General features: G+C 42.0%; 1 protein-coding gene across 1 annotated transcript; it reads right to left on the bottom strand.

Moving 5' to 3' along the window:
- Positions 1 to 6264: 6264 nt before the first annotated feature.
- On the bottom strand, positions 6265 to 15259 carry LOC118209536 (ADP-ribosylation factor-like protein 13B). The gene is made up of 8 exons (XM_035384906.1): positions 15185 to 15259; positions 9546 to 9616; positions 8797 to 9046; positions 8339 to 8444; positions 7787 to 7980; positions 7260 to 7368; positions 6911 to 6965; positions 6265 to 6613 (listed from the first exon to the last, which is right to left on the bottom strand). Coding segments are annotated over exons 1-8 (930 nt in total). The 5' UTR covers positions 15187 to 15259; the 3' UTR covers positions 6265 to 6470.
- Positions 15260 to 17731: the final 2472 nt, after the last annotated feature.

Raw genomic sequence — 17731 nt, 5'->3', positions numbered from 1 at the left:
GTGAAGTAAGTAACTCAAATTACACTCACATTATTTAATTTGAAGCCAAAGGGGCTGCTGGGTGGTTCATCCTATTAAGGCACTCTTCTAGAGCCTTAATTTCAAACAGTTAGTTTCAAAAGGGGGTCTTTAAAGGCACTGTAGGGGGGTCCCTTGCCAGACTTGATATGCAGTGACTATATATACGCTGCCCTCCATAATGTTTGGGACAAAGATGTGTTTTCTTGCTTTGACTATAGTTCACAAGTTTAGATTTGTAATCAAACACTTTTGTTAAAGGCTATTTTTATACATTTTAAATTCACCATGTGGAAATTACAGCAATTCATTTTAAGTAACCCCCTCCATTTCAGGGCACCATGTTTTTTTTTTTGGACAAATTGCTTTGCTGAGAAACTGTACTTTAACCTCATGGGAATTGTTTTATTACTAAAATTATGGAACGCAGAGGCAAATCAAGAAAGAAAAATGTCTTTGTCCCTGACATTATGGAGGACATTGTACATTTGGGAAAATTCATAGATTGGGTTTAAAAATATTTTAAATATAGCCCTTTATAACTTTGATGGGAGTCTCCTGGATGCCATTGCACCAGGTTGGGGGTGCCTGGAACACAAAAGGATGAAAACCCCTGCGCTGGAGCAGTCTTGCACCACACCAGCAACCTCCATTAATTGATCAGGGCCCCACAAAACTGCACATGAAGTGTCTCCCTCTGGCTTGTCTATGCCCACCCGGCTTTCAAACTGTCCAGAGGGCACCCGTGGACTGTATGCCGGAGCCGTGTGTTTTCCTTCAACTGAACTCCATGCAACCTTGGCTGTGGGCTGCATTGTGGAAAGAAGTAGCCTGGGGCCACCACTCACACCTGGTGGATTAAACCTCACGCACACCGCATTAATGATTCATTAACGCGCTCAGTATATGTTTGGGTTGGTCAGCTCTCCCAAGTAAAACAGCAAGGGCTGAACCTTGATATCTCCATTTCGAACCCATCTCAGTGCCATTTTGCATGTGGACTACAATCACCATGGACTCGCAAACGACCGATTTTGGTATAGCTCAATTACACCATTACTGTGCTATGGATACCCCTAAAAAATTAGCATAAAAAATCAGACTTTTTTCTGCAAACATAACTCAGTTTAAACCCAGTGGATCCTTACACAAGACCCCCTGTTCCAGGGATCATCAACTCAAATCCAAATCCAGCCCTGGTTTTCTTTTCTCCCGGGTAATTAGTGCTACTGATTGGCCGGACTGTCTTCACACTTGACTCCCAGGCAAAGGGAGGGTGGAAAACCAGCATTTCTCGGCCCTCGAGGACCATGAGTTGCTGATCCCTGCCCTATTCTATTGGTGATTTTGAGACTTTTATATTTCAATGGCTGTTATTCAATTTGAATGAGACCTCAAAATTCTAAATGCAGGATTTATGATTTGATAATATTATATAAGGAAATTGGAAAAGTGGAAAATGAAGGTTCAGACGTAAAAGTCCTCCCCAATATTTTTTTCCAGTCCACTGGATTTGCTAGTTCACACAATTAATCAGCCATGAGGTAGAAATCATTAGTGAAATTGGCTGGCTGAGTTCATGGGTGGAAGAAGCACATGGCAGGACTTTTCCTTTCTGAACCCTGGACTATCCACCGCTAGATATCGGTAGTCTTCGTACTGGGGGTGGTTTTTTCCATGGCCACACAATGTTGTACAAGAGTTGCAGGGCCATGGGAGCTCACATTGCATGTGCATTGGATTGTAAAAGCAATCTGGTTTAAACCATGCCCTCAGAGTGCTTTTCCACACCTGTAAATTGTTTTAAATACCAGGGCATAGACAAAGGACATGTATGCTGTGCTGTAGTTTGTTTTGAAACAGTGGTTCTATTACAGGAGGCAGTGAGGGTACTTCAGCTGCCAAAATATAACTTGTCCGAAAATATCCACCTATTTGCTTGTTGTTAGGTTAGGCGTGGAGGGTCTGATTTCACCTGATCTCTTTCCTCAAATTAGAACAATATTTAGTGGGCTCAGAAAGTGGACACATCAAATTTAAATTTGAATTTGTAATTGTTTATTATTCACAAGGAATTAAAAGATTTTAGTCATTTAGAAGTTTTTTTAATTCCTTCAACTCATAGGTCGCCATTGTTAATACAGTCATATTCTGGGTAGTGATGTCAGATGGTTACACAGGTCTTAGTCCATTGCTGTTGCCCACTGATCAGCATTGATAATGTCTTCAATACAGTCTTTTTGATTCGAGCAAGAGCGGGACATTACTCAGGAGGAAAGCACCGAGAACAGCCCTCATCGAATAAATCAAAACAATGAAGATCTGAGTCCAGAGGAGACAAAAGTACGGAATAAGCGATGGTGTCTGTGCAACAACTGCTCACCTATGCCAACAGAGACGAAAAAGTTGTCTGTTGTGAAGAGCTCCACTTTCTAGCAGCAGCCATTCAAAGTCACTTGACCATCAGGATCAAACTATCGCTTTTGGTGAAACTGAAACGTGTACATTAATACAATCGACGTAAAGTTATTATTGATCCGCATCGTATATGAGTTTATGGCAGTGATAATACCTACTTTACATACATAATCCCTAATGATAATACATGCTGATACACTAAGATGTTAACTTTAGAATCCATCCTATTCACAGATATCCCATGTATCACATCAAACACAAATTCTGAGGCATTGTATTGATATGTTTCAATATTACTAACCGCAACTGCTAGACAAAACAACTGAGTTAACCTACAGTGCAACTAATTTATGTAATCTACCCAAAGTGCATTGCGTGTCTAAAATAATGGCGATCTCCATTGGTCAAATTTTTTATTAAAGGCTGGGGTTTTTTAATATACTATTTAAATACTATGTATATCCTGTAGATGGCACTCTATAACTACAATAAGAAAACTATGGTTCAGATGTGGGTTCCAGAAAGGGAGCTAATTAAAGAAAGCACCAGAATAATCCACACACAAACTGTATCTGATTTTCTTATCATTCCCAGTTACTTCCCAGTTCCATCACCCTGGGCAGACTGGTAACATTTTGGTGGCCCGTACGTGGAATCGGCAACTCCTGCGGGCCAAAGACTGCTGATCAAGGAATCACATAGACTTGACAGTACAAGAGAAGCTGTGAGAATGTTTGACCCTGTGAACTGGAAATGGCATCTTCAGATCTTCATCACTGGGTCATTGGGAGGTGAACAAGAGTTGAACATCCCGGCAGCTACAGCTATCAAAGAGCTTGAACTGTTCAAATATATTGTTCACGACTTGAAGAGTGAGCAAGTGAAGAGCAAGCAACTGCTGAGCTTGGAAGACAAGGGACTCTCAATTGCTTGCCCTGGACAAAAGATAGTGGAACTTGCTCACATTGTTTCTGCTGTGGGCAAGAGGGACAGAGAGCATTGAGCTGCTACAAGAAAGTACCACAGTCGGAAAACTCTGGGAGGTCAACAACTAGGAAAAGAGGATCAAGCCTGCTGACTGTTTAGCTGAGAGTTGATGTGATTTGTCAGCTTCCAGTTTTGCGAATGGAGATGAAGCTATACGAGAGGCAAATGTCGACACTTTGTCAAACAAGTCGATAAATATGGATATAAATGGATAAATATGCGTTTTAAATTTATCGTCCTATTTTCAACCGGTTGAGAAAGTTGTCAACTTGGTGCGTCACGAACACAGTAACCACTCCCCTCTCCACGCCCCGTAAACCCATGGATAACTCGAGACCCATAGTTTGCGCCGCTGGCTTACAGGCAAGACAATGCAAATATTTGACTAACGTTAGGTTCACTTAAATTAGAGTGCCTTTTAAGGAATATTAGATTATTTCTGGTTGCATTCATTTAGCTAGCTAGCTAACGTTAGCTAGCTAGGTAGTTTGCTTTCATAAGGAAATGTTATCGATAACGTTAGCTAGCTAGTTTGCTTTTATGAGGACGTTATAGTTGTGCTTTTATCTTAACTTGGTTAGCTAGATAGCAAAAATTATAATTGGATATAAATCAACGTCCTTACCTTAGCTATCTATCGATACTTGATATACTACTAAGCTAGCTAGCTTGTGAAAAGTCTCCCAAAAATAGCGCGTATCATGGGGGTAGCTATGGTAACGGGGCACGGTCTGTCAATCATAGCTAACTGACAGTTCTCATTACCACGCCCAGACGGTTCGGGTGAACTTTTATAGTGGGAAATGTAGGCTTAGAAAAATACGTTTTAAAGTACATTGAAATGACTGAATAATAAAAAAATTATGCACATTTGTTTTGTTGTTGCCTAAAGACAACTGGGAAGTGTCACGTTCAACCACCATGTTACTCCTTTAAAGGCTGGGGTTTTTTTAAATAACTGAAATCTTTTGTGTGGTCCTTACAACATGTTTCCATAGTTGAGGGCATTTACAACACACTGTACAAGTCTTAACAGGTGTGGGGTGCCCTTTAAGAATTATTTGGAGTTCACTGCTAACATGTCGTACTATTTATATCCTGTAGATGGCGACTTGAAGAGTGAGCAAGTGAAGAGCCAGCAACTGCTGAGCTTGGAAGACAAGGGACTCTCAATTGCTTGCTCTGGACAAAAGATAGTGGAACTTGCTCACATTGTTTCTGCTGTGGGCAAGAGGGACAGAGAGCATTGGGCTGCTACAAGAAAGTACCACAGTCGGGAGATCACTGCACTGACTTCCAGTAGAAAAGTTTAGGGGGAAGTCCAAGCAAACTGTATTGCTATCTTGGAACTGGCAACTCAAGTATCCATTCTTAAACAACTAGGAAAAGATGATCAAGCCTGCTGACTGTTCAGCTGAGAGTTGATGTGATTTGTCAGCTTCCAGTTTTGCGAATGGAGATAAAGCTAATAAGAGAGGCAAATGTCGACACTTTGTCAAACAAGTCAAAATTGCTCACATTGTTTTCGCTGTGGCCAAGAAAGACACAGCAGTGGGCTCTACCAGCATCAAGATGGAAAAATGCATGCAACTGGATATGGATCAAGAACTTTTAACTTTGGCAGAGCATGTTTCAGCCACATGGCAAGGAAGAAAAGATGTTAAAAGGATGGTGTATCAGGGGTAGCTTCTTTGAGACTCTGCTCATCGGACAACATGGAGGAAGAGATTCAACAGTCATTTTATGTCACCCTTGTCTAATGCATTAAAACAGCATGCCAGGATGATCCAGTCATCAAAGAAGAGATTATGCTCATGGAGAATGCCTGGCTTCCCAACGAAAAGGACAAAAGGAGATGGGATGAGACACCAGAAGACTTGTGCATGAGTGCAACAAATTTGATACCCAGAAAGACTGCATTGCGACCAGGGTTGTGAATTTGAAGTTGTTCCAAAGACTTCAGCAACCTGCGCAAATCCCTCAATCATTCAGAATCCAAACCCAGAATATTCTTAGGCCATACAGACCTCAAGCAGAGGAAAACACAAAACTGAGACTGAGGCAGACAAGTTTCATCCAATCTCAACAAAGGTAGCAGAAAGCAGAAGGTGAAAACCAGATTCAAGAGGAAGGTGAAGAACCAGTTTTAGCGGATGCACCTCCGTAAGATCAAATGCCTTCTAAAACAGAAGAAGCAGAAAGGTCAGATGAAGAAGAACTGTGTACCAACAGTGATGAGGAAACTGGTTCTGGTGTGGGTCCAATAAACGTGATTAAAGACAGCTTCAGAATTATCCACACACAAACTGTGGCCGGTTTTCTTATGGACATAACTGTTAGTCTTTAAGGCATTTCTATTTAAAGGGAACCTCACCTGTTAAGACTTGTAAGGCTTAATGTGTTGTTAAAACCACACAAAAGATGGAGATCACCATTATTTTAGGCGCGCAAGAGACTTCGGGTAGATGACGTAAAAAAGGTTGCACTGGAGGTTAAGTCACTTGTTTTGCCCAGCAGTTGGGATAATGTTGAAAAATACCAATACAATGGCTCAGAATTTGTGTGTGATATGACACACCGGATATCTGTGAATAGGATGGATTCAAAAGCTAAACATCTTAATATATCAGCGTGTATGATCATTAGGGATTATGCATTCAAAGGAAGTATTATCACTGGCTTGAGCTCATATGTACAATGCCGATCAATAATAACGTTATGTCAATTAAATTAATGGGGACGATGTTTCATTTTCACCAAAAACAATAGTTTGATCCATATGGTCAAGTGACTTTGAATGACTGCTGCTAGAAGATAGAGCTCTTTACAACAAACAACTTTTCTGTCTCTGTTGGCAATGGCGAGCACTTGCTGCACAAACACCATCTCTTACGCCCTACTCTCATTTCCCCTGGCCTGCGATCTTCATCATTTAGATTCATTTAATGAGGGCTGTTGTCGGTGCTGCCCTGCTGAGTAATGTCCTGCTCTGGCTCAAATCGAAAAGGCTGAGCAGAAGATAATTTCAATGTCACTCAATTCTGCTCTTAAAGGGGGGCCACAGCATTGCGCCTGAACAGTTTAAAACCAGACATGAGGCGGCGAGGTGTTTTAGCTGAGACTGACGACAGAGGCCCCACCCTGTTCTTCTTCCACTGCCAAAACTTCCACTTCTTTTCTGGACAGCTGTCTGCAGGAGCAGAGGGAACAGGTATAATGTTCTGCTTTTTCTTTTCCGTTTTAAGGTCAGGTCAACTGTATTTGTTAAGCTCTCTCTGAGCTGCAGCCTCCCCCATAAATTCAAGAGGGTACAGACAAACAAGGTTGTTGCAGTGAAGAGACAGCAATACAAGTACAGGACACAGTATACAACAGATTATGTGGTACAAAATAATTCCAGAATATAATCTGGTTTAGAACAGAACATTTTGAACTTAAACTAGTTGAATGATTAATTGTGCATGTCTGTCAGGTGAGATGGGTTTACCTGCGTCAGTCTTTGTGATCTGCAGCTCACTGTTTGTTTTCTGCTTGTCCCCCATCTACCCATACAGAGAGAGAGGGAGGGAGAGAGAGAGAGAGAGAGAGAGAGAGAGTGAGATCTCAAACAAGCTGGAAATATATTAGTATATATTTAACATCAACATCCTTCCTGTTCCCGTTATTGGATGTTGTAAGTTCTGAAATTTTACCAATGTGTTTTCTGAAAGTGAAGATTTTGGTGGTATGAAACACTATGCACTAAATAATTTAAATAGACTTATCAATCTGTCAGTGCTCCATTTTAGGTACAGTTGAGTTGCTACAATTCAAAATGTAGCAATCCATGTTCTCACCTCGGAGTTGATGTCTCCTGTTGGCTTGAATAGGTTAGCCATGTTGCCCTCATCTTCTGTCTCTGTTGTCCTTCCCTCTTGTTCAGCCTCCTCCCGTTCCCTGTTTTCCCTTTGGAGAAAATACAATGCTTCAGAGAACCCAACTGAACAAACCCTACAGAGGAATCTCAAAGTTAAATATTTCAGTACCAGTACATTTTGTAAATATGTAAAAACGTAGCCATTTCTTTGTTTGGGTAATTCATATAGATAGCTGCTTTGTTTTTATAGTCTTACAGAGTGAGCAAAAGTAGGTCCTTGGCTCAATCTGTGAGCATGATGGATTTCTACTCTAATTGTAATTGGGCTACTTATTTTCTCAGATAAAGTTAGCTTTATTTGGGCCGTTTCTGATACTGTGTAAAGTGGAAATCAGCAGATTCGATCTGTGGGTCAGGGCAGTTGAGGTGATTCAAATATCAGAATGCAAATATGTGTTCATTCAGAAAGTGAATGGGCTTGGAGCTTGAGTAAAAAATGACCCTCACCTCTCCTCCCGAATCAGACGCACCCTCTCGACCCGCTCTCTCATCTCCACAGCCTCCTTCTCCCTCTGCTCCTCCGTGTCCTTCTGCACACGCTCACTGATGACATCGTAATCTCTGGCCACGGTTTTCAAAAGCCAGTCCAGCCCGCTCTTGATGGCTTTCTTCCCGACCTTTTTCACAGCCGAGCACGGTACCTGAAGGGTTATTCCACTCATGAGGCTCACGTTTTTTATGTATAAGAACATATTACCCCTTAAAATTTAGTTTGTAGTTTCATTTTTAATAATTGACTAATTTGTCTCGCTGGTAGTATTTCGATCATTATACTTAATGCATTGGCATGATGCTAATAGCTTGTCTTGGGTGCAGGTGTAAACAGGCATTTTATTGAGCTTGGTGTCCTCAGACAGAGGGTGGTAGGACATTCAGATGAAAATGCTTGGGAACCCCTGCCTTTCCACTGCTGTCAGACACGATGCTGTTACATCACAACTGTATGCTGTAGTCTTAACCCATAACCATCTGTCTCAGCCTAACCCCAGGAACACTCACGATTTGACAGTAGCATTTGTTCAGGGTAACGGTTTCCTCCAGCGACAGACGGTCAATGATGTCATCCTCGCACAGGGCCCCATTCACATCCTGTTTGTTTGCCAGACTGAGGGAAGAGAGGGGAATGGAGAAAATGTATTTATTATGTTAATCACAAGTAAATAAGGTTGGCTTTCTTTTTTAAATAGACTGCATCAACATAAATTGGGACACATGACACTCTTCTCAAAAACAAGGTATTTTTTTTCTCATGTCCATGCCATGGAATAATATCCAGTATCCCATGTTAATTTAGTTTTTGTTATTTAAATTCGTAAAAGAATGGACATTTTCGAACAACAGGTGTTACAAGTCACATGGTTAAACTGACGATGCAGTAATTATGTTTGCCCAGTAGAGGGCAAGCTATTTGTCTGCGTATGCCTGCGTTCCCAGCGGTCGAGTCAGTGTGTACTCACAGAAGAACTGGCTTCCCAGCGACACGAGGGTGCCCAAGGACTTTGGCCAGGACTTTCCTGGTTTCCTGCATCCGTTGGACATCGCTGGAGTCCACCACGAAAATGACACCATGGGACTCGGGGAAGTAGTGCCTCCAAATGTCCCTGAAACTCTCTGTCCCGCCCAGGTCGAAGATGGACAAATCAACCTGGCCCTTCTTCAGGCCCACAGCAGAAAATCCCACATTGGGAAACACATCCTCAGGGTTTTCTAAGAAAAAAAAGTGTATTAATCATCATCATCACCATTATTATTAATGCGGCGGCAGTGTAGCACAGTGGGTAAGGAACTGGGCTTGTAACCGAAAGGTCGCAGGTTCGATTCCCGGGTAGGACACTGCCGTTGTACCCTTGAGCAAGGTACTTAACCGAAATTGCTTCAGTGTATATCCAGCTGTATAAATGGATACAATGTAAAATGCTATGTAAAAGTTGTGTAAGTCGCTCTGGATAAGAGCGTCTGCTAAATGCCTGTAATGTAATCTGTAATGTAATAATTATTATTATTATTACAGTAAAAGAAGGTAAGAGAGATTATTTATCATATGCATGGTTTATCACTGTCATGACAGGCCATGTAAGAATGCTGTGGATTTTATTTAAATTTCCATGCTTTTCTGCCATTTTCAACTTTCTATTCTCGCTTTTATTGTCTGTAAGAAGAACACTGCATACATGGTTTTATCTCTAGATGGCCAGGAAAATCTCACCTCCTTTAATGACTCTCACAGTTGCTGTTTTCCCCGCATTATCTAGTCCCAGCATAGTCAATGTGACTTTCCTGAAAATGAATGAAGAATGAAGGTCATGTTGCCAAATTGCTAAAATGACATTACTATACTACTACAATATTATGGACACCTGACATCCAACATCTCATCCAAATTCATGGGCATTGATGGGGGCATTGTCATCCCAGAAAAGACCATGTTTAATCATAGGATAAATGTGATCACTCAAGAGTAACTTTGTATCGATTTGCAGTGACCCTTCCCTTTAAGCGGATAAGTGGACCCAAACCATGCCAGAAGCGTGCCCCCCACAGCATAGTAGAGCCACAGTATCCTGTCACTGTAGGGGTCATGTATTCAGGCCTGTACCATTCTCTTGCTGCACATGCGCTTGCCCAAATATGGTGAAGGATGACTCATCTGACCATATCACTTATTTCCACATACAGTATCTGTAGACCAGTGCCTATGGTTTTTGCACCACTGAAAAAAATGTGCATGTCTTTTTAATGAGGAATTTATGTACTGCTCTTGCTGACACTCTGATCACATCCTGCGTAGACATTCTCAGTCAACTGAGGAAGAGTTGCTCTTCCATTTTTTTAAAATATCGAACTAATGCACAAGCATCACGATCATGGAATCCACACTTTCAAGCACGATTTCCAGCCCTATTTACCGATGTCTTTCCCATAAATCTAAATTCACTAACCAGTTGAGCAGTCTTTGTGATGGGAGCTCATACCATCCATGCCCCATTAATGAACCCTCTTTTAAAGTCACTTTGATCTTTTCCTCTTGATCTTGATAACTATTGAACAGTTTGACATATTACAAGAATTACGGGTCGCATCATTGGACTGAGTAAAGACCGAGCAACCACCTAGCAACAGCCTGGCAACAACCTAAAACAGCCTAACAACCGCCTGGAACTCCATAGCAACCACCTAGCAGCATCGTAGCAACTGCCTAGAACTCCATAGCAACCACCAAACAACACCCTAGCAACCTCCTAAAACTCCATGGCAACTGCCTAGAACAACATAGCAACCACTTAGCAACACCCTATCAACCACGCAGAACTCCCTAGCAACCACCTAGCAGCACCCTAGCAACTACCAAGAACACCCTAGCAACCGCCTAGAACTCCATAGCAACCACATAGTAACACCCTAGCAACCGTCTAGAACCCCACAGCAACCACCTAGCAACACCTTAGAAACCACCTATAACTCCTTAGCAACCACCTAGAATACCGTAGCAAACACCCAGAACTCCATATCAACACCCTAGTTACCACGTAGAACACCCTAGCAACTGCCAAGAACTCCATAGCAACAACCTAGTAATACCCTAGCAACTGCCTAGAACAACATAGCAACCACCTAGCAACCACCTAGAACTCCATAGCAACCACCTAGCAACACCCTAGCGACCGCCTAGAACTCCATAGCGACCACCTAGCAACACCCTAGCAACCACCTAAAACTCCATAGCAACCACCTAGAACAAGTTAGCAACTGCTTTGAATTCCATAGCAACCAGAAACGCCCTATCAACCACCAAGAAATCCATAGCATCCACCTAGCATCACCCCAGCAACCGCCTAAAACTCCATAGCAACCACCTAGAACACCCTAGCAACCGCCTAGAACTCCATAGCAACCACCTATAACACTCTAGCAACCACCTAGAACTCTATAGCAACCACCTAGAAAGACCCTAGACACCACCTAAAACACCATAGTCACCGCCAGAACAACATAGAAACTACCTACCACTGTTCACTCTGTTCAGAACAAAGTCGACTTTGCATTGGCGGCAACCACACTTCACAATGTATTATTATTGTTGTTGTTGGTAACGAAAATAACAGCAGCAACAATTATTATTATTGATGCCTGTCAGTATTTATTGCTGTTGTGATACTTAGGCGTATGAGCAAACTTAGCCTGTCCCTGTTACTTTTGTCAGTCACTTTGAGCATCTGTTGTATAGATAAATATTGATTGATTGATTGATTGATTGATTTGCACCTCTTTACCCCTTTTTCACCACTAATACCTCTGAATTTTAATAATGTAGGCAACCCTTTACTGTCACTTTCCAAGCAAGTCAGTGTATTGTATGTATGATTTTGGTGTAATGATGGCCTTAATGAGTGACATAAAATAAAATAGGAAATAACCAGCTGCTTTGCAAAATAAGATTTTTCATACAAAGATCACTGTTGGGCCCTCTGTACACTTTAATGGAAAATGTGTCACGAATATATTTTCTACTTTTGCTTTTTATTTAGTGTTTTTACTTTACCGCCATTGTCACCCTTAAGTCTATTCACTGACTTCTAAAGCCAACCTGTTGTTTGTTACTGTTGCTGGTGTGATACGTAAGAGAAAATTTAGCACATATTTGCTTAGTCACTTTGGATATGAGTCTTTGATGATAGTGGCTAATATCATGGCTACATTCAAAAGATGGGATAGACAAATGTTAAATACATATATGTTAATATGATACAAATGTATGTATAAATATTTATCCTCAATTTGTCTTCTCATTGTAATTTGCCCTGGATAAACGTGGCTGCCAAACGCCAGTAATGTACTGTAGGGATTTAAATATATATTAAATAGATATTTGACTATATGGGTCCTATGCGGCTTTGTTCATAATATGGCTTCCATTTCTGTGTGTACGTAATGGTCAACTGAGTGTAAAACAGACAAAATATAGAAATAAAATTAGAAATGTATTCGGAAATAAAGACAATTCCTACCTGGCAGGTTTTCCACACATTTTCAGAAAGTTCAAGGCCATTAGGATAAAATCAATGCCATCCAAAGTTAAAATACAACAAACAAATGCCTCGAATGATATCCAGCTAAGATAGTGGTGTATGAATTGACAGCGCCGTACTTAAATAAAAAGCTTTATGAGACGTCACAATAAACCAAATGATTGTCATTATGATGTCACAAAATGCAGATTCTGCGCATTTGAATCAATTGCGAACTATAGCGAACTTGATTAGCCTGTCCTGTTACTTTTGTCAGTCGGTTTTCAAAGAGATAGATACCTCTTTACCCCCTTTTCACCATTAATTCCTTTGGATTTTAACGATGCTGATGTTGATGTTGTCTACCATTTATTGTCACTTACAATACAAGTCGGTATACCGTATATATAGCCTACCTATATCACCGATTTCATACTAGTGATCACGAGAGGGCAGAACTGACCTTCATATACAATTCATTTGTACATGCTATTTACTGTATCTGTTAATAATTAATGATTCTTACTGAGGACTCTATGAGACAATTAAAGAAAAAATACAGTATGTCTACATCATTTTAATTCTCGTTTCATTTTAAGTCTCATACTTTTTATTCATTTTAATTCTCTCAGATATCGATTTAAGCAATTATACACATTCCATTATCCAGGACAACTTCGTCAAGTTGACCTACCTTAACTGTGTAACTGCAGTGTTCCACCAATTACTGACCACGCGAGTTAGACTCTGCTACACCACACAATAAAGACTTTGAAATATCATTGTATAATTTTTGACTAATAATTATATTCAAATGTGTACACTTACCCTTCCCATTACAATCGACATTTTACTTTCTTAAATTCGATTTTCTCAGAATCCCCAATATGTTCACAATACAATAAAATAAATAAATAAAACATTTGGACGATGGTCGCTAAGAAAAGGAGTCCTTGGCACCCGGTAGTATTTGATCCGCATATTATTAAAATTTTGAAACCGAAGACAATATTACACAGTTAAAATGTAGAGAGTTAGTTTTAAGAGCTTGGTTTACGCATTTAAGGAGCCGTTAAACGGTTCAGGTAAAATGACACCGAGGCGTTTCTTTATTACAATGGTGCCTTGAAACAAGGGAGAGAGACGTTGGGTTGTTGACAACTTTCATGAGAGTTGGCAGAAAAATGTCGCTTGAATTCCTTTTTATTATTTTATACATTCACACAATAATTTCAATAACCGCAAAACTTAAATTCCATATCTAAGAAACGAATACAACAAACGTAGCCAACATACATTGGATTAATTGCGGTTTGATTTAAAATGTAACAAAACTGCCCTACAGAGGCGGCTATACCATAGCCAGACCAGCACAAGGTGCGATTGAAAATGTTAAACATTAGCCTAAACCTATATCCTTTCGTCAGGTGGTTTGCTTTTCTGTACGGACAATGCTCTGCTCGGTTCGTTTTTTATTCTACTCAAGGCTTAGTCGAGTTTTGATTGGTTACGGGAGACGTCAGTAAGGGATGTCGCTCTTGTGGTTACAGGTTGGATGCTGAGAGAAATAGCGCGAGGTAGTTTGCTGAATGGCGAGGAGGTGGTTGCTGTAACGGTAATATTTGTAACTTTTTGGTTCTTCCGTATTGCAGCTGGCAGCCTCAACTGTAACCAATTGTGCAACGATATCGGGATTTATCACTCGCCAGGTGGCTGGCTAGCTAATTCCAGTTAAGGCATTTTTTCTGCTTTCTGCCTGACTAGTTTTTTTCAACAATATAGCCAACTAGCTAAGTTAACATAGGCTAGTGGAAGTGGCTTTCTTGCTGGGCTCCAAGCGAACACTTTTCTGAACGGAATGGGATCTGGAAATTTGATATTTTAAGCATACAGTATTGCACTGCTAACTTTCTCGTCATGCGGCTTGGACTTCTTTTTCAACAGCGCTTGATATAGGCTACTGATCGAACTGGGAAAAAAGGAGGGAGCACTTTTGAACTTTAATTAAAAAGCAACACTACTTTTTGGGGGTACCCAGTGGTAAACCGACACTATAAGGGAACAACGTGGATATTATTGAACAGCAAAAAAAAAACTGAGCTGGGTTTTGATAGTGTGCACAGACCGGCTACGGCGGGTCTGCGCGATGCCTGATTTAACTGGTATTGTTCTCTGGGGAGCGAGCATGCATGGTAATATCGTGGATCCTTAGCCCTCACGAAGATATTTGTCTATTTAACCGTGGGATATTACAGCTATTCAAACATGGATGTTACGGTTTCCGAACTTATGGTCAACGTTTTGGATTCCCCGCTGGTGGTTTGAGTAAGTAGCCTACCATTGTGTTTCACTAGTCAGCCAGCCAGCTAGCAAGATGGAGCTAGGTTCGCTGCTGTGGTTTCATGTTCACCTGCCTTGCTATGGCAAACGTAGCCAGTGAGCTGATACGGGGTAGACCACGAGCGAAATTGCAAACGAAGGTGTGCCGGACTTGACTACTAATTCAAATTGGGCGAGTTTAACATGGGGGCTGACTTGGTCAGCTTTCTCGACAAGTTTTTTTTTTTTTTTTTTTTTTTTTTTTTTGGAGAGCAGTAATTTTTAACTTTAGTTTGAGCATACCGCACCATTTCAGGTGGAATTCAAATCAGTCTTTAAACCAGATCATAATGTCAGCATTGTGCAATATGCATAGGCTACTCTAATTGAAAATTTTAGCCGATCTAATGGTGTGGACTCGAGTCTGCCTAAATACTAGTATCGTATGACATTGGATTGAATTATTTCGTTTGCTGTTTTATTAGATATAGAAATGCAATCTCTGATCAGTCTGTCTTACATTATTAAATTGGTAGCCTACTCACTCGCTGGTCCTAAACACCGGGTAACATTTCCTGCTTAGGTTCCGATGTGCTTTTGCGTCAGACAATTGGGGAAAGTATTTATTTTGAAGTGAATAGTCATGTTAGAGGACGAAAGTGTAAAGTCCAAAGATCTACTTTGAATTTGCGCTGCTTTATTTGCTGAATAGGCCTATGCGGTTTTACCTAAACGAAACATTCAAAGATTAGTTTTAGCATATTAAAATCAGTGTTTTTGAAAATGTCAAATAAAATAACCAGCCTCATAATCGTTACATTATCAGAGCTGTTACTGTTATATTTGAAATATTTGATGGATACGTAGGCATTGAAATCGCAATGTGTTTTCTTGAAATTGGCCCAAACGGCAAATGAACACCGTGGTAAACTTACGTTTATCAAGCCAGTATCCCTGTACGATGGTAGAGTGCCATACATGTACCCGAGTGTCATAAAGTGCGTTGGTGTCACCCCCAAAGAATCGTTTTATTATGAATATCCCAGTGCTATCGGGCTTTTTTTTAACCAAAGCATACAAACAAATACAAAGTCTGAAGACAAGAAAATATTCTTGAAAAATATAAGTTAAAAAACGTTTAAAATATTCAAGTTCTCTTAAAAGCAGTTTTTTCCGCTTGTAGGCTATAATGACCCTGTTCATTATTTGAGCCCGACTTACACTTGGGCTGCTAACTTTTGATGTACGAGTGCTATGCTGGGAGGTTTTAGTATGCCGAGTATTTGTCCTCTGTCGGCGAGTTCCAGGCTAATGTATGTACATGTTTTAAAACCGGACCAGCGCACTTGCGCTGTCACTTGACCTCAAGGTGAGCGAAAACCCCAGGAACCGGCCCCGATTCTCTCTCACCCTGACCCCGCATCCTGTTTGGCCAGCAAATCGGTAGGCAATTCCTGTCCTGTCCCGGTCTTTGTTTTGCTTTTCTCTCTCTTGTTCTTAAATCTGCGCCCCCCTCCGCTCCTCAGAGGGGCAGACCCACACCCGCCAAGCCTCCTGCCTGAATTGCACACCCAACATCAACATCCGATATTAAAAAGCCACAGCTATGCAGAAACAAGTGACATGTAGGCCTATACCTACACAGAGAGAGTGTGATGGCTTTTATTGTTTTATTTAACCAGGCTAAACTCGTAGTGTTGATCCTGGCACTTTCTCTTTCATGTTCGACTCCTGTGTCCCTCTACATCAGTGTTGGGAGAAGCGCCTTTTTCATACAAGTGGTGTCATCGCACATGCACATTTGGCAGATTGCACTGCGATCACATGACTTTAACTGTGCTAATACCTCCGAATTTCCCATCTCTGGGGTCTTGAGTCCCTCTCGGGGACCGTAGAGGACGTTCTCAGCCGACAGGGAGGACCTCGGCAGCAACCTGTTATGGGAGACAGATGAAACAACAAGGCCCCAGCCCGCCTAGCCATGGTGCACTCCCAGAACAGGTGGTAAATGTGTTCCGAGTCAGTGCAACCGTGGGGGCAGTGCTCAGTCAGGGCTAAGTGCCTGCGGTACATAAAAACTCTTGTGGGGAGACACCTGTGAGCTGTCATCCAGGCAATGTCTTTTTGTTTGTTGGTAAGACACTTGTGTGTCACATTTGCCCAGATGACTTGCGGGTCCGGGCCGGCCCTGACCTCGGGAGCGTGGCAGTCTCGTTTGATCTTAAATGAGCCATGATGATTTTATAGCTCCACGAGGTCAGGCCAGCCCTGGGCAATCCCGTCCCGAAAGCAAAGTCCTTCAGGGCCTGATAGACATGGGGGGGTCCCAGCTATACAGTATGGTAAGGTCCAGCACACCCAGGCCCATTGCCCGTAGGAAGGGGGTGGCATAGTACCTGGCAAAGGCACCAGAGGCCTTTCCCGCCTTCCCAGCGTTCTGGACCAGGGCGGCCAGACCTTGCACCATAATGATTGTGACTATGTCTGGGACCCCCCGCCCCCCATTCCTCTCCTCTTTGAGGAGGGTGGCTCTACTCAGTTTTTCCATATTGCTCCCCCAGATAAAGCGAAAGGCAAACCTAGCAATTTGCTTGCTGGTGGCTTTGTATGGGGGAAACACCCTCCCCAGAAGAATGGGCAGGACAGTTGCCTTCAGGACCAGGATCTTACCCGCCATGGTCAGGGGCCGCGCACTCCAGCTCCGGGTTTTGTTCTGGACGTGGCGTAGGGCTCCCTCCCAGCTCGTTCGCCCTCCTCTGTCAGCCTGGAAGGTCACCCCCGAGAGCTTGATAGTGTCTCTGTGTACAGGGAAGGAAATGGTTAGAGGCTCACTGTAATCGGGAGACAGAAACAGTTTGCTCTTGTCCCTGTTGACCAAGGCGCCAGTGGCCGCACAGAAGTCGTCCAACACCTTGGTGGCACAAGCGATGGAGCGACTATCTGTGGCGACGATGGTGATGTCGTCCATGTACGCCATCACCTTTAGCCGTTCTCCCCTAGCCCCCGGCAGCGGGTAACCCGCCACTCTGGGGCTGGCCCTGATGACCTGGAGAAACGGTTCCAGGTA

This window comes from Anguilla anguilla, chromosome 1 (genome assembly GCF_013347855.1).
Source record: "Anguilla anguilla isolate fAngAng1 chromosome 1, fAngAng1.pri, whole genome shotgun sequence".
Classification (NCBI taxonomy): domain Eukaryota; kingdom Metazoa; phylum Chordata; class Actinopteri; order Anguilliformes; family Anguillidae; genus Anguilla; species Anguilla anguilla.
The sequence above is the reverse complement of the archived record's forward strand: the minus strand, read 5'-3'. Positions and strand labels throughout refer to the sequence as shown.